This window comes from Solanum stenotomum, chromosome 10, assembly GCF_019186545.1.
Source record: "Solanum stenotomum isolate F172 chromosome 10, ASM1918654v1, whole genome shotgun sequence".
NCBI lineage: Eukaryota > Viridiplantae > Streptophyta > Magnoliopsida > Solanales > Solanaceae > Solanum > Solanum stenotomum.
The window spans coordinates 46,268,317-46,286,607 of NC_064291.1; the positions used below are offsets into that span (position 1 = coordinate 46,268,317).

General features: G+C 33.5%; 2 protein-coding genes across 4 annotated transcripts in view; one reads left to right on the forward strand and one right to left on the reverse strand.

Moving 5' to 3' along the window:
- Window positions 1-393: 393 nt before the first annotated feature.
- LOC125842694 (uncharacterized protein At4g15970-like) lies at window positions 394-7,439 on the forward strand. The gene is made up of 3 exons (XM_049522026.1): window positions 394-751; window positions 5,687-6,058; window positions 6,931-7,439. The coding sequence occupies exons 1-3, from the start codon at window positions 425-427 to the stop codon at window positions 7,414-7,416; spliced, it is 1,185 nt and encodes a 394-aa protein (XP_049377983.1). The 5' UTR covers window positions 394-424; the 3' UTR covers window positions 7,417-7,439.
- Window positions 7,440-8,019: 580 nt separating this feature from the next.
- Window positions 8,020-18,291, reverse strand: part of LOC125842693 (TATA-binding protein-associated factor BTAF1) — a 30,283-nt gene continuing 20,011 nt past the window's right edge. For all 3 annotated transcript variants that reach the window (XM_049522023.1, XM_049522024.1, XM_049522025.1), the window contains 11 exons: window positions 16,304-16,842; window positions 14,536-15,028; window positions 14,382-14,450; window positions 13,497-13,601; window positions 13,188-13,412; window positions 12,856-13,116; window positions 12,726-12,775; window positions 9,992-10,101; window positions 9,837-9,919; window positions 8,624-8,833; window positions 8,020-8,523 (listed from right to left, as the gene is read on the reverse strand). In XM_049522023.1, the coding sequence (XP_049377980.1) occupies window positions 8,353-8,523; window positions 8,624-8,833; window positions 9,837-9,919; window positions 9,992-10,101; window positions 12,726-12,775; window positions 12,856-13,116; window positions 13,188-13,412; window positions 13,497-13,601; window positions 14,382-14,450; window positions 14,536-15,028; window positions 16,304-16,842 (2,316 nt within the window). In that variant the 3' untranslated portion in view covers window positions 8,020-8,352. The remainder of the gene's footprint in view (window positions 8,524-8,623; window positions 8,834-9,836; window positions 9,920-9,991; window positions 10,102-12,725; window positions 12,776-12,855; window positions 13,117-13,187; window positions 13,413-13,496; window positions 13,602-14,381; window positions 14,451-14,535; window positions 15,029-16,303; window positions 16,843-18,291) is intronic.

Below are 18,291 nucleotides of genomic sequence, written 5' to 3' on the forward strand. Positions count from 1 at the left end.
TTTAATTATAACCTTACTATCATATTTTGGTACTAATTTATCCTTAATTTAAACGGAGGGACATGTATATATAGTGGCATCATCACTAGGACCCCTATAATGTGACTTACTGTTGATCCAATTATCTGGTAATTTCTTTTTTTTGGTCAGTTACACTAGGACAAAAATAAATTAAAAAATTGAAGTTTCATGAGTGGAAGGTACAAAATCTAATTTTGAAAATTTGAATAAAGATTAAATTTTATAATTACATAAATAATTAAGAATAAATATATTTATGGATAAACTTATAAAATTTACTCTCAAAATATCTGAAAGTTAATTTAGAAAAGAGAATATTAAATGATAGTTGACTAAGATATGGAGTATATATATAGATCATTTGTATTGCCAAAAGAAATCAACTCTCCAACAAGAAATATTAATGGCAAATCTAGAGGGAGGAGGAATCAACAACTTAGATGATGAAGAGAAATTGTTGAATGAACCTAGTGGCATCCACCACCACCACCATCAACAAATAATTTCTTTACGTAACGTTGTGAAGGTTTTTCTCTTGTTTATCGGAATTACCCTTTCATCTCTCCTTCTTTATCGCTCTTCTAATAATAACCCTCTCCAATTCTTTCCTAATCACTCATATAAACATGCTCCTTCATTTGCTTCTGACTCGAACTATGTAAACACAAATGGCTCGGCAGCTGGAAATTTGCTTCATGGCAATAATAGTAGGACTGCAAATGTTTCAAAAGTAAGTTTCTTCTTTTTATTTATATTTTTTTGGCCAATAAAGTAATTAGTTATCTCTTCACGGTCCTTTGAAGTTGTCTGCATCTTTTAGAACTTGAACTTGTTCTTATTAAAAATCTTTACTATTGTGTGTATCTATTAGACATAAATTGCTGACACGATTGAAATCATGTTTGTGAGTGAATGAATTAAGAACAACCTCAAACAATTCTTCATGATAAAACCTCTTTTGAAAATTAAAAAAATAATAACTAAAACTTCTTGAAAAGATTATACAATAAATGATTATTTCTTTCTCAAATAAATGCATTTACTTAGATAAATTGATGAACGTACGTGCTAATTAAATCCCAATTAATTACAACCAAATCTGAATTAACTTTCATTATCATCCTTAATTTCTTTATATTATTTACTGATTAAGCCATTATTGACACTATATATGGTTGATAACGTCCTCTAGTTTTAGAAAATTTATCTTCATGAATCTATATATTTGATTCTGCAAAATTGAGTGATAAAAAAAAGACTTTTAAGGTCATTATATTTTTTTTAAAAGTATAAATGTCACATCTATTAAATCAACCAATTAGAAAAAAGTGCTAATAAGAATGAATATTCTTCACGCATTTCCAAAGAAGAATAATATACGTAAGAAAATAAGCAGCCTTTTCAACGTAGCACAAGTTGTTACTCCCTTCCGTGTGTTTTATTTTTCTTTTACGTATTTCTTTAAAAAATTGAGTTTTTTATTATTAATTTTTTTTAGTTGTATTGAGATATAATTTTTTATTGAATTTATTTTACTATTGCGATATTTTTAGTCTTCAAGCATAATTACTATGAAGGGTAAAAAAAATTAATTAATTTTGCCATGATTTTAAAATGACAAATAATGTGAGACTTCTAATTTTAAAAATCACCACATAATTTGAGACAGGAGAGTACTATTATTAAAAATCACCTCATAGAGAGTGTTTGAATTGGCTTAAAAGTTGGTCAAACCTACTTTTAAGTCAATGTTTGACTTTTGAAAGTGTTTAACAAATATAAAAATAACTTAAAATAAGTAGACTTGAAATAAGTTAGGAAGTGTTTGGCATGAGGTTAAAAATAACTTAAAATAAGTCAAAAATCAAAAGTAAATCTCCTCCTACTTTGTATTTTTTGACTTAAAAGTCATTTAAGTTTGACTTTTTATTTTTAACTTGAAAACTACTTTTTTTAAAGTCAATCCAAACGGGCTCCATATCAAATCAATTAATCATGCGTAAGAATTGCCAATAAATAATTATAACGAAAAGAAATTGTACGTCTCGTAAACTTTCAAAAATTATATTGAAAGATCTATTTTATTATTATTAATAATAATAATAATAATAATAATAAATGAGCATGCTTTACTATTCCATTGATGAACGATCTTCTCAAATCAATCAATTAATGCTTGAAGAACAAGCTCAAATCAACCAATTTTCTCTTCAATAAGTCATTAAAAATTATATATATTATAATCCTTCACGCATTCCCTAATTAAGAAGAATAATCTTCGTAAAAAATAGCAGCCTTTTCAATGTATGGCCCAACTTGTCAATATTCTAGATCAAGTAAAACATAAAAAATAAATACATAGTAGAATTTCAACATTTATACCAATATGGATTGTGGTGCAGTAGTAGAACTGTTTCACCCTTAATCAGAAGTTTCGAGTTTGAACCCTGGGTACGTAGAAAATTATGTTGTGAACGTCATCCCCAAATGGTTCTGCAATGTGCAATCTGAATTTTATCTGGACTGTAATATGAATTTCAAACACCGGGTGGAAAAAAAAAAGAATTTCAACATTTATATTGGAAGATCTATTTTTAAAAATATTATATGACAATGCTTCTTATTTCCTTGACGAAATCTCTCTCTAACTGTTTTTATTAATAACTAGAATACATTTCACACCCTAATTTTTAATTTAAGAGAAATATCGTCTCTTTCTTTATTAGTGGAATAAAATTCAACTAACTATGCTATTGTTGTACATAATTATTAATTCTATGGATAAAAATACCGCTCTAAGCTATATGGTCATGTAGTTTATGTACAAAAGTATATTAGATAGCGTATATTTTATTGTAAATCTTATGAAAAATATTTGATTACAAAATTTATAGAGAATTTCTTCAAAGTTTGAGATGTGTCAAAGATATTGTTCTTAAGAATATTTCACCCAATATATAAATATATCCCTCGAAATTTAACAAATTCTTCTAGTATAAAACTACGAGCACATATGACAACAAAGATTAACAGAATGAAAACTAAACACAAGATAATATAGGAGGAAGGATTATACTTCATCTTCTATGTCTAGGAAAGTAAATCCAAAGAAGATTATACAACCAATAATAATGGACAAAAAAATTTGTTTGGGTTGATTTATTTTAAGTATTTTTAAGTTAAAATATATTGTAAGTATTTTTGAAGTGTTTGGATAAATTTTAAAAAATGTTTATAATTAGCATTGTTTTTATACCAAAAATTATAAATTAGAAATCTTAAGTCATGATTTTTAACTTATGAATCAAAAGCAATAAGCCCGTCCAAACCGACTCTTTTAACATTCTGATGTAGCAAAAGAATGTCCCCACTCCTAATTAACATTGAAGAATAATTTATTGAGAAATTCTCAATGAAAAATTAAATTAAAGAGTATTTATCTTAAAGAGGGCTAAGCCATTAAGGCTAATTAAATGTAGTCAAACGAATTGAATGCAAGAATTCCAATTTAGCTATCAACTCTATTTAGCAAATGACAAATTAAATAGAATTTACAGTCACCAAAATTAATTTTAAATATTTATTAAACTATGAGATACGTCAATCCCACAATGTAACTGCCCCAATAAAAAAAAATAATGGTCCTGGATTTTTGGAAAGGACCACAACTACAAAGATGTCTATTTTTTACACAAAAAATTAGCAGAAGAATTTTCCAAAATTGACTAATAGCAAATATTTAGGCCACTATATATTCAATTATTATAATGTCTTCTTCAAATACAACTTGAAATCTTTTGTCATATTGCCAGCTGCTAATTACCAAATAAAATTTCCAAAAATTAAAGGGACAACCATATTTGACAGGGCATTATTGTAGACTGAAAGTAAAATGGACATCCACATTGGGTTGAGATGAAATGATGGATCAAATATCTTATATTTAACTGTCGTTTGGCTATAGATTTTGAAATTGAAATTTAACGCCTCATATAAATTGTTTAATATGAGATTATTTTTTAGCTCGTTAATTCTGAAAAATTGAATTTTAAAGTTATGTTTGGATATGCCTTTTACTTGAAAAATATTTAAATTTTTGTAAGTGAAGTGAACTTTTTCCTAAAAATATGAAAATATTTGACGGTCATAATCTGATCAAATTTAATGGTCGAACAGATATTTGAAGATAAATTTTCAAAATTTGATTCATAATCTATTGTCAAACACTAAATTAATTGGAGTTTTTCAATTTGAGCTCTTTATATAAAAAAATCACAATAGAGAGCTATTTGGGTCATTTGCACTTTTGTCACTATTTGGTGTTGGTTTTTATTTTTTTGTCCCTCAAGGTAAATAACTTTATTGTAGGGTACACGTTTATATTTTTAAATACCTCATCATAATATTTCACAAATTATGTCACGCGTCTTATCAATATGTATATAGTTAGGTCACTTTGGCCAAACTTAGTGATTGTCATTGATCGAAATATACAAATCTAACAATCATTATGTATATTATATGTATAGGTATGCATATTCTAGGTACATTATGTATATATAGTACATGCATACTTATACTTAAATTTTGAGAAAATGATCAAAATGGTCCTTAATATATGGGACTTGAATATTCTTGGTCTTTTATATATATTATCTTACTAAAATAGTCCTTAATGTATACAAAATATGACCATTTTGGTCTTTAACCCTAAAATTAACTATACAAGTGATACTTTTAGTTAAACTTAACAGTGGGTCCCACATATTTTTCTCTCCATTACCCTCCTTCTTCTTCTTCTTTTTAAAACCAAATTTTCAAATCTCAAAGAATATTTTAAGATTCTATTTTTCACCTTTATCCATTCCGTTTTCACCCTTTAATGTCAACAGCGAAATAAAAAACAAATACATAAAAAAGTTATTAGTCTTGAAAAGAGTTTACTTATGGAGATCTCCTAAAAGAGAAATGGAGTGTTTTATCTAATTTACTTAGTTCATATTTATTTTAATGGATCGATTTTTTTTTGTGTCTAAAAATGGGAGTTGTTGGGGATTATTATTTTAGAGGGGAACTAACAAATAAGTGTAGTATATATATTTACAAGAATATGACAAGTGGGTGGATTGAAAATGGAGCATCCCCTCTAATGGTGGTGAAAGAGAGAACTGAGGGAGAAAAGGATAATTTTGTGCTACCCACTGTTAAGTTTAACAGAAATTTTTCACTTGTATGGTTAGTTTTAGGTTGAGGATCAAAATAGTCATCTTGTTGTATACATTGAGGACTATTTCAATAAGATGATATATATAAAGGACCAAAAATTTCCAACCTCATATATTAAGGATCATTTTGGTCGTTTTCTCGTATACACAATCTATAAACTCGAAAAATATTTTTAAAACTAAATCACTCAAAGACATCGACACATTTTATCCCAAATATTTATTATGACGGACCTTGTAACTAACAACAACAACATACTTAATAAATCTCACAAAGTAGAATCTAAAAAGGATAGAGAGAGTATGTAGACCATGACCTTACTTCTTCTCATAGGTAGAGAGACAGTTTTCAAACCTTGTAATTTAACTAGAAAATTCATTTAAAATTTCTTCACATTATTTTTAAATCATTAAAAAACTATATGTATATTTTCATTCAGGATAAGAAGCAAAAAAGCAAGTTAGAGGAAGTGTTGGAAAAAGCAGCAATGGGAGACAAAACAGTGATAATAACAACATTAAATGCAGCATGGACAGAACCAAACTCAATATTTGATGTTTTTTTGAAAAGTTTTAGAGTTGGGAACCAAACAACATCACTATTGAAACATGTTTTAGTTGCATGTTTGGACCAAACAGCATATTCAAGATGTTTGGAGAAAAAACAAGTTCATTGCTATGCACTCACTACAAAAGATGTTGATTTCTCTGGTGAAGCACATTTTATGAGTGATGATTATTTGAAGATGATGTGGAGAAGGATTGATTTTCTAAGAAATGTTCTTGAGATGGGATATAACTTCATTTTCACAGTATGTACTCTTCCCTTCACTTTATCATTAGCATTAGTAGTCACTAAATTTCAATTAGACACTTGAATGAATTAAGACTTATTTCAATTGATGCCGCTGAATATATTATAAAATAGTCCTATAAGACTACATTTCGATTCAAATTTTGAAAAAAACAATACTTAAAATGTGTCATCTCCTTTAATTATATGCATCAGCTTCAATAAGAACAAATTTGTAGTTTTATGACTTATTGAGGTTGATGCATATAATTAAAGGAGGTGACATATTTTAAGTGGTTAACTTGTTCACGTAATGGACAAATGAGAACACGCGCAAAAGCTTTTTCAAAATTTGAACCGAAAGTGTCTAATGGAAATACTTCATCATATGTTCAAGTGTTCAATTGAAACAAGCGTAATTTGAATGTCTAAATGAAATTTACTAACAAATATAAAGAGTAGTCTGTGTATTAAATCTTAATAGTTTTACTTCTATGTATACAAACCATGAAAGAAAATCATTAGACTGTCATATCACCAAAAAATATATATATACTAATAATTCCTAAACATAATTAGTGAACTAGGTAACCAAAAAATTACTTCAAAGTGGCTTCAAGAACATGTCATCCATTATGAGTGTGTTGGTACGGAGAAAATGCTTTTCAATTGTCTTATGTTTGGTTGGTCAAAATATTTCCTCTAGGAAAATAAGTTCCTTAAAAAAATGAGGAAAATGACTTTCCTAGTGAAAACAAGAAAAACAAGTTTCATCAATATCGTTTCACATTGATTTTATTTCTACTTTGAGAACTATGTGTGTGTATTGCTTTATATAATAATAATGCTAGCTATAAAAGGTATTTATTTATCTATTTTGTGTCGATTTAGGATGCTGATATATTATGGTTTCGACAACCATTTGCACATTTTTACCCGGATGCCGATTTCCAAATTGCTTGTGATCATTACTGGTTTGACTCAACAAACTTGGACAATTCACCAAATGGAGGTTTCAATTATGTCAAATCAAATGAACGTACCATTCAATTTTACAAATTTTGGTACAACGCAAGAGAGGCTTATCCAGGAAAACATGATCAAGATGTGCTCAACATGATCAAATACAACCCATTCATCAAAGATATTGGATTGAAAATTAGGTTCTTGGATACAGCTTTTTTTGGAGGATTTTGTGAGCCAAGCAAAGATCTTAATCTTGTTTGCACAATGCATGCAAATTGTTGTGTTGGAATTGGTAATAAAATGCATGACTTAACCATGGCACTTGATGATTGGGAAAAGTATATGGCTTTGAATGGTGATGAAAAGATGTTAAGGCCACAAACTTGGACTGTACCAAGAATATGTGGTTAAATATAATTCAGTACTTAAAAATACTTTCTTTCTTCTATTTATTTGTGGTTCATGCAAGTGTAAAATCCATTGTATGTTACCTTTCTGTCTTTTTTTTAATTGGTATTTTTCTTTCTCTTTTTATTTCCTTTTTGAGTTTTTTTTTTTTTCCTATAATAGCATATTTTATTATTAGATCATATAACTTGTCTTATGTTCAAGATAGCAAATTCCATTTTTTTTTTCAGGGTATCTTCTGAATTTTGATTAATCCAATTCTCTTATAGCTTATTTGGGTGGTTGTTACTTATTGTATTGTGTTAGCTTAGATACGATGTTTGTTTTGATTGCTACTTAAATTTTATCATATCATTAAATTTGTCATTAGGTAATAACAAAGTCTCATTTTGTGTAATGACCGATTTGATATGTAATCGTGTTGTCACCTTATTTTATCCTTTACAACTTCATATATCTTCATCACTGTCATATTGTTGACAGTTCTACACCTTTGTATACAGTTGAAACAGCAAAAATGTTGGAAAAAAGAGCTACTACTTGAAAATGTGATTTAACAAAAAACTTGAAGAAAACACAAGATGTCATAATGAAACCAACATTCATTTTTCGAATAAAGAAAAGCTGAATGTATTTACATCATCCAAGATTTACAAATGTCAGCTTTCCTAACAGGGGCATCATCTGTGCCATCCCACAACTGTGCTCCGCTATAAACTATTCTATGTCAATGGAGTCCAAAAATGTAATTCCCTGTCTAGAATTATCACGAAAAATAAAAACGAAAACAATATAAAATAGGAAAAAGAGAACTACCTCTAATCGTCAAAATTGTGGGCAGACTCAAAGAATGTACACTTTGTACATGGAACGCACAGCTGCATCATCTCATCACTACCTTGTTCAGCATACTCCAATGCAATGTGCGCGGAGAAATAATTAACCATTAAGCTTTGCTAAGAACTGGCCCAGGTTATACTCCTCTGTGTATTGTGACTGATCCCAAAGCTCCTCCAATCCTCCGAGAATGGCTTTCAATCCCTTCCCACTACGTGGCAAGATTGAGTCCACGTCAGATTTTTCATCAGTTCTTTTGGATCTACCAGCTCCCTGAGAATATTCGGCATTTGTAAGTTAAATAGCATACATGCATCTCAAATTCTAAAGGAATAGAGAGAGATTATAGATTCAAAGCTGAGTGCTAAATCACCTTTTTGCTTTCAGCCGAAGTAAATAGATCAAGTAACTGGTCTGTATTCATCGTTTTCAAACTTGCGTTCTCTGAATTGATCACTGCATTGGCTACAGACACTTTGAACCTTTGGAGACTCATTACTTTTTCTTCCAAGGTTCCTCGCATAATGAGACGATGAACATTTACAACTTTTCGCTGGCCCAACCTGTGAGCTCGATCCATAGCCTACAAAAGGATATAAATAAGTTATCCTACTTTTCCATATCATCTTGAGCAAGCAGGACATGAGAAGATTCAACAAGAAAGAATGCCTGACTAGATAAACGCAGCAGAACATCAACAACTTGCAATATATTAACTCCACATCTAACAACCCAACATAGATATGTATTATCTGCAAGAAGTAAATCAATATCCAAGATAACCATAAATTTGGCAAATATGTCCGTATTGTCTTAAAATTTAGGATTGATAAGTACCAAATCCTCAAAAGTAACACCAAAAACTAATCAGCATCATTTAAGACTAATTTTACAGTAACAATGAATAGGGCAACTGTTTTTGCCTTTGTTGGAAACTGAACCTGAGACCTCATGGGTCTCCACACCCCTTGGGTTCTTTCTAGTTTATCACTTATTCTATTAATAATATTGTTTCCAATATTGTGATTAAAATTGGGAGGTAGATTACCAAATTATTACGTATGCTCGATAAGTCATTCTTCAGGCATGGGAGAAGTAGGGATATGGATGGATAGCAAATAACAAATAACCTCTATACTTAATCGCAGACTTGGTCTTGCCATCTAAGAAGCAGAACACCTAAAATAAATAAGAACTTGAATAAACTCTCTCCCTCCTTACAATAATCCAGGGAAATTGATAACCAAAGAAACAGTGAAACAAAGTCAAGCAAGAGGCAAGAAACACATAACCTCGACATAAGATCCAAAACTAGTTGTAGAGAGAGAAAGAGAAACTTTCTCATAACACATTACCTCGACATAAGATCCAAAATTAGTTGTAGAGAGAAAGAAAGAGAGCCTTTCTCATACCTACCATGAAAAATTTCCCCCCATTCCCCAAACCACAAAAGGAAACCAAAACCTAGTGATTGTAAGTACTTTTTGCCTTTACTGGGCCAAAAATGAGCCGAAGAATTATGTGGCTTATGGTTCTGGACAATATTCAGGGGAAAAAACTGCAAAGAAAAGGCTAAATCTCTATACCTGGTGATCTCGCATTGGATTCCAGTCATGCTCCATGAACACAAGGGTATCAGCTGATGTCAGGTTCAAACCAAGCCCACCAACTGCAAGAAGTATTTGTACATGAGCACAAGTCTTCAACTGTATTACAACCATGCCAAAATGTAGAATCATACCATGTGTAGTAAGCAATAAAACGTCTATAGTAGGATCCGAATTGAAGGCTTTCACAATGTCAAAGCGCTTTTCTGGTTCAACTGACCCATCCAGCCTCAAGTATGTAACACTGCTCAAAAAAGGATGAAAATCTCTTTAGCTACTGAGTTTCAAAGCATAAGGAACGGACTCAAATACTTCAAGGCAGCGTTTGATTAAAGTAGGCGCATCACTGATCCTCTACCTGTTTTTTCCAGTTCCAAGACCTTCGCATGTGCACTAGCAAAACTATTCATTGTGAAAGTCAATATATGGCATACAAAGTCCAATTTATATCCCGAGACGATCTTGAATACCAAAAATGACTGGAAGTTAACAAAAGAATTTCCAGGTGCGAAATTGCTTACATGAAGGTCAGAACTTTCCAGGTTTAACAAAGTAACATGGTAGAAACTGTATGATATTTGACAGAAGTAGTAGCTCATTTTGATGAACACAGTCATGACTTGGAACCAGCTAGAGTCAAAAACATAATAAAACTTCAATTAAACAAGAAAGGCTAAAATCATAAGCGGACCCCTAAACTTGTCTGCATCTTTTATTTTGACACCTCAACAGACATTTTTTCCTCTTAGACACTCCAACCTTAACACATATGTACCTATTAAACAGAAAATGATCACTGGTCCAAATAATACAGCACATTCAACTCACTATCGGGAAGTGTGGCAAAGGAAAAAATGAAATGATGACACGTCGTATAAAGGCCTAAAAAAGTTGTCAGAAAATTAATTTTGAGTTAAAAAAAAAACAATTTACCAAATTAAAAAAATATTTCAACAAAAAAAAAAGGAAATCCTATCCACCCAACTTTACCCTTCCTCCCCATCAGAATCGCCCCTCCCTTCTTCCCTATCAGTGTCGCCCCTTCCCATTGACATCCCCCAAGCCACCTAATTTTTTCCCCAGGTCTTCCCCTCCCCTTCTTATTCCTCCCCAAGAATCTCTTTCTTCTTCATCCACCATCTAAACCTGTCACCGGGCCACCATTGAAATGTTAGCGTACATCCTTTGGAGTTCTTGTTGATAAAAATTCATCGACGGAGGTTGAGAATGCAAACTTAATGAAAAATAGAAGTGATCCAATGAATTTTCATGGAGAAGAAGTTACAATGGAGGTGAACGGTTGCTAAAAAATGGTGGTCTCTGGTAGACTTGAAAGAAGAAGAAGGGGGAAACTATTTTTTTTAAAATATAAATGAGAAAGAAGAAAGAAGAAGTAAATTGAAAAATAACACTATATGACTATAACAGTGACACATCAACGCAAGGTGCTTAATAGGTACACATTTGTTAAGATTGGAGTGTCTAATAAGAAAAGAAGTCTATTAAGGTGTAAAAATGAAAGATGTGGACAAGTTTAAGGGGCCGCTATGACTTTAGCCAACAAGTTTATGGGGCCGCTTATGTCTTTCTCTCCCAGGCACATATATCGAACAACTTCTATGACTTTAATCTTATGATTGACTGAAAATTTATTTCCAGTATAAGCAATCCCAGAATTTATACCACATTATTATTTAATCATCCTGTTATATTAAGGCAAAAGATCATGGCGAAGAAAATGACAGAAGATGAAGATTTCGCTGGAGAAGACTTTTGAGATAGCTGGTATTGTAATTATTATGTTCTTTTGGAGGATGGAGAACTTGTCCAAACAGGAGAAAGACAAATGAGCTTAACTTCCATTAGAATTAGAAATGGATACATAACTTCACAAAGAGACGTTCTATTTAAACTCACAAGGAAAGAAGAGAGGAAAAGGTCACGTGATTAAACTTGCGTTAGGAATGGATAGTAAGAATTAACAGAGGGATGTTTTTGGTCAAATTTGAAAAACTTGAAAGGCTGTTTTCAGTTAATTGAAATATTGTAAGGATGAAGTTCAAGTTTGGGTGAAACAAAAGGGAAAATTTCGGTCAAACACTCTTTCTTTCTTATGTCTTCCTCCAAAAAAAAATGTTAAGTGAATATCTAAGTTGCTCAGACTTGGGTGCAGGTGTCCGATATAGACGTTGGATCCTTCATGATCTAATTAAGACTTGGGATACGGATGCGGGGATTCGGCTAAAAATAATTCAAATATCTAAACGTAGAGTTATACTAAATTATGAGATATTATGTGGAAAGCTTGAGGAAAAAATATTGGTAAGAGGAGAATCCTGAAAGGAGATGAAGGAAAAGGAGTGACACCGAAATTTCTATATACAATGTATTCCATTTTTCATTCAATTTCACCTTAGCTTTTGTTTTATTACAGAAACCATTGCATCTATCCAGAGTTGCTCCGTCGATTTAGGTCAAAGTACCCAAAATCAGTTGATCAGATCGGGTATGGATCCCACATCCACACCCATGTCGTGTCAACACGGGTGTGGCACTGAATGTGAAGAGTCCGAGCAACTTAGGTCAATATATAACCTATATGTTTATGTAAAAGCAAATTGCCACTATAAATTGTTGCAACATAGATGGTTCACAACATACTGGTACTAGCCCCTAATATCCAAAAACCTAATCATGACAACCAAGAATCCGTCCACATGATAACCCAAGAAATATATTAAAAAGATGCCTCACAGCCTCTGAAAGTACGTGTCACAGATATTCATTGGAAATGGATATGTAGGTAGGTTCAGTTTAATTCGAAAGGAAGTTACAAGAACTAAAAAAACAGGATAGAACAATTCTTACTTCTTCATATGATTTTGAAACAGGTCTCTCTCAATGATGTCCAACAAGGCCTGCATGGTTCGGGTTAAATTTCAGGCCAATACAGGAACAGAATATATCATAAAGTAACTTGAGAAGCTCAAGGCATTACCTTATGCTGTGCAAATATCAGGACTCTGTGCTGTCCCACACAAATAGTGCCTTCAGAACCTGAATCAACACCAATTCCACACTCTGAAAGGATCTCCTGCAAGGCAACTAGTTTGGGAGAGTGGTGGAGTTGATGGAGTTCTGAAACAATGTCAGAACCAGGAGAGAAGAGCTCTGACACAACAGATGAGAGAGATTCTGAAACTCTCTCCCCAAACACGAGCAGAGGATGACTACAAAGTTTAAGCAAGTATTGAAGTGCCTGAAACAAGAGAGATATTAGACCAGAACCACAAAAGATATAATCAAGATTCAAGACTATTCTCAACTTACCTGGAATACATGAGAAGATGCTTTTGGTAAATCATTTTTTTGGCTCGCATCTGATTCATTGTGCTTCACCATGCTGGAAATTTCTTGTCTTACATGTGAACCAGAAAATTGTTCATAGAGTTTTAGCTGAACAGGACTCAGGTCACAGTACCTATCCTGAATTATTTTCTCTGGCAGATCAGATAAGACTTCATCTTTAGTCCGGCGAAGGAGAAAAGGCATCACCTGTCAAGGAAAACCTTTCAGTTTGAGTCTAGATGAGAAGTCACCCGAACTGAAAAGGCTATATGCAAGGGAAAATGAACCCACCTGCTTGTGCAATGCTTCCATAGCTAGCACACCTGCTTCAGCATCCTTGGCTGAACATTTGGGATCCCGGGCAGCTAGTAGTGGTTTACCGTAGGAGGCATGGAACTATTAAGTTAACAAATAAACCAAAGTGTTATCTAACAACTTTTGATCAAAAAGAAATTTGTAACAACACAATAAAGTTTCACTACAGCATCCACATCAGATTCTGAAAGATACTCATGATGCCCATATCAACATGATAGGAAAACCCCACTTACGGTACCAAAAGCGAAGATCACAATGCTTCATATGACAACCATGAAAAACAGTTCCCGGGAACACCCTATTTGCAATCTATTTTCTTTTTATTGGTTTTGTTATGGCCAAATTAAATGCCATGTATCCTAGTTAGGAACATAGCATATTATAACGACTGTTGCCTGCTTCCTTCCATACATACCATTTGAACTCCTACGGTTGTACGTTGCTATCTACTAATGAACTCTTCAAACAGACACAAACAGACATAAATCAAGCTTCTAAAGTATCTAAGGAGCTTGACGAGACACATGCAGTTAGCATGAACAGAACTCTCTCCCTGCACAATGCAGACCCTATGAATAAAGGGTCCTAAATTTGAGGCCAATTAATCTCAATTCATTTTTTTGTTGTGAAAGTAAAGAGATAACGTGAAGGGAAGAAGAGTGCGGGTTGGTTCATGACTTGAAGGGAAGGAAAGTAGTACGACAGCTTCCCTGTGCATACCTCCCATCCAGATCCAACTTTTAGAACAAGTCGAACAAAAGCACTAAATTGTTGGACACATTGAACAACATATGAATCACAGAAAAAGTGCAATTTAACTGACTGAACTAGTAAGAAAGCTTAAATGATGTAACTCACTTGTCTTTCAGTTCCAAGAAACCCTGGCATAAGAAAGTCAAAGAGTGACCACAGATCCAACACATTATTCTGCAATTTAAGTCAACTTATAGTTAGCACCCATTGAACTGCTGTAAAATATTCAATTGTGGTTGAACTAATAACACAAACACACCTGTATTGGTGTTCCACTGAGAATGAGGCGGTGTTGTGCCTTCAATTGTTTAACAGCAACTGTTATTTTCGACTTAGAATTCTTTATGATATGTCCCTCATCTAGAATGCAATAGTTCCAAAATAGTTGTTTAAGATGATCAACATCTTTGCGAATTACATCATATGACGTCACAATAACATTATGCTGATTAAACTGAGACCGTAGAGAACTGCGTTCTTGTGCAGAACCAACATACTGGAGGGTGGTAAGCAAAGAACCATCAATAAACTTCTCTATTTCATAAACCCAGTGGCCAACAAGGGTTGAAGGGCATATTATCAAAGATGGAGGTAGATCCTGGGAACTATTTAGAGCAATGTGCTCTGCTAAATCAGATGCCACAATTGCTGATGCTTGAAGGGTCTTACCAAGGCCCATGTCATCACATAAAATGCCGTGAAGATTAAAGCGCTTCAAAAATGCCAACCAATTTATACCTTCTTGTTGGTACCTGAAAGCATAAGAGAGAATCTTTATTTGAGAAAAGAATGAATTAGCATAAGAGACAATCTTAGATCAAAAAACTATTAAAAGGCTATGAAGGACAACTTGAAGTTCCATCCCCTTCCTTTTCCCCTCTTTTTGGGTCTGCCGCAAGGGGGTTAGCTTAAAGAATACTCCAAGTGTTTAAAATAAGGCACCAAGGTTATATGGTTGTCCCACAAGGAAACTAATTGGGGGGAAAAAGAGAACTCGAGCTGAAATAAAAGTTCTCCTTCACTTGGATTTGAGAGCAGAGGAAGTCATCATTATTATTTCCACATTCACCAACAGGGGCCTAAGAAGCAATTTCTTTCAGATGGCATATTATCAAACAAGACAGATCAGCCTCGTTAAACTTTGTGTTTATTGAATCTCTTCCCAGCAGTGACTAGAAATGAGCTATCATGTTTCTCAAAAGAACAAATCTCGCAGGACATAGTTCTGCTTTTCTGTAACTATGTGATCAAGTTGTGTGGTTGTTTAGAAACAGATGGACTATGGGCAATATGTGATAAAAATAATTGTAGTACACAGATATCTAAAGAGCAAAGCGTGGACTTTATGTTTCAGACTAAAAATGTAACAGTTGGTCACTTAAAAGCACACGTCTTTTTTTTATGACCGTGGTGTCCGGGCCAGCTTTCGCACACCTCGACAAATTACACAGGATACATGTCACCTCCCACCAGCAACAGGTACAAAGGGTAATCAGGTAGCATGAATAATCTTGTCTAGTCCCCAATGGCTTAGTTAACACAAAAGCAGGCACAGAGACCAGTTAAAGCTCAGTAGGTGTTTGTGTTGCAAATAGTGTTGTTCATGCATACTGTTCATATGATTGCAGCATTTTAATTACAGAAAGAACACCTCATTGATAGGTATCCTAAGAAAGACTCTTGTCACCTTCCCCCTACTTCATATTGCATGTTGTCAATGTTCATGTGCATGATATTCTTTTCAGCTATTTCTTTTGGCACATTCCAGTGGCTAATCATCCCACAAGAAGAAAATGAACCTTAAAGCATGATGATAAATGCGATTTTGGTCCCACCAACCTTTCTTATATGGTTGGAGAGAAACCGAAACAACGGAAAAACAAGGTAGGAGAAAGAGGAACATATAAGTTTCTGCAGCGAGAGACCGAGATATTAGTTCTTTTAAAAAAAATAAAAATCAGCACAGGGTAGGCATCACAATATCACATTGCAGATACTTGAGAGATAATCAGTGGCTGTGGAGTTACCTTCTCAATGTCACCTTTAGTTCAGTTGAGAGCTTGTAATCATCTATATGAGAGTTGTCAATTAGCTGCTCCAAAAATTTAACATCTTCTTGACTTCTTGATAGGTGTTCACTAAGACCAACAGGAGGAGAAACACCACGTGCTAATGGAAGTAGAGGCACAAGGGTGGCAAAACTATGTGTCACACTCTGTCTGACAGAATGATCTGAATCACTCATACACCTCAGAAGGGGAACTACTAATAGGGGAGCATATGGAACCAGCTCGATACCAAGTCCCTGGACAAGCAAACTGACAAGCATGCCAGCTCCTTGTTTAGAATGTACAGATGTAATGTCACCTAACATAGGCACCACATTCTCAATAACTGAACCCATCACATCCAATGTCATTGACTTGGCCATGGTTGTAATACATCTAGATGCAGCTAATCTCACAGCAATATGTGAATGACGAACACATCTGAAAATGCATGGAAGGAGAGTGAGGAGTTTCGGTCTTAATGTCTCATCCAGCATTGGTGCAATGGAACGGACCACCTGCCACTCGAAGGAAAAAGAGTAAGAAGACAAAGACAGTGCTTAAGTCAAGGAAAAAACCACAAGAGTGTCCAACTGAAATAGAGCATGAAACTAATCAGGTCTTCACAAATAATTTTGGAACAGTAACAAAGTGGTGGCAAATGCCAACTGTCAAATACTCCCTCTGGCCCCTATATGTGGCACACTTTCTTTTTTGGTTTGTCGCGAGAAGAACGTCAACTTTTTCCATATTTATGGCTTGTTTAGACCTTAAGTTTCAAATGTCTTTCTTTCTTTCTTAAACTGTGTGCCTAACCAAACAGTGCCACATAAATTGGATCGGAGAGAATACATTTCTGATGAATTTGTTTCTTGCAAAAACTTGCAGTTGTGCTTCCCAGAGGCAACAAATATATAATGTCTTAGGGGAACTATTTATTTGCCTTTCAATTTGCTTTCCTTCAAGCAAAATACCCCTAACCGATGCCAATTAAGCAACAACACTTGTAAATTTTCTTTGGTAAGCACAAACTGCTCCACCTTAATGGCAGACTAGTCACATCTCTTCTACGGTTACCTGTACAAGCAACTTACACACACTCCATCGCAAAAGAGATGACATGATTCAATCTTCACAAAAGAAATAAGTTGTTTTTCTCTAGATTCAAACATCTCTCAATTTAAGTTTTAAAAAACGGATAATTCCAGAACCTACGTGAAAAGTACTGGAAAATATCTATAGAAACTATGATCAGAGAGGAATTCTGGTTGTTCTTCATATAGTAAGCAGGACAAACAAAATGAGGAAGCATTAGACCTTCAAGGATCAGCAAATTTATAGGAGCTTTAGTTTTAAGAAAGAGAACTACATTTCATTCTTCGTTTCCAATATTTGAGCTTGACTGTTGGTTCCCATCCACTCTATTCCTCAGTCATGGTTTTCTTTTAGGCTTATTAATATAAACATCCTTCAGGAGTAGATAAAGTGGAAATGAACAATACAGTTAAGAATCAACCCAGAGAAACTAAAAAACTCCTTCAAATTCCAACCAAATGAGATCATCTTACTTCGGTTATTGAAACCCAATATTTGTACACTTCTCTTCCTTACAAAGGAAACCCAATATTCGTAACATATTCCTGACCACCCACCCCAAAGAAATAATTGTGAGTTATACCCATAATAATATACTAAGAGAAGGAATTACAGATTCAATATTTTTTATGATAACCTAAGTCAACAATATCTGCTTTATATAGGTATTAACATCAATAAAGAGTAGTTAATCCTTTTTTCACAAAGAGAAGAGGACTCATCATGGCATCATTACCTAACAGAAGGACACAGAGGACTGAGATCAGAATAAAGGGTAGCTTCATAAAGAAAATCATTTTCTAGTACAATCGCATTCTCTGGTCCAATCGTTGTTAACCAACATAACATCACAAGCGTCCCTGCTTGCTCTT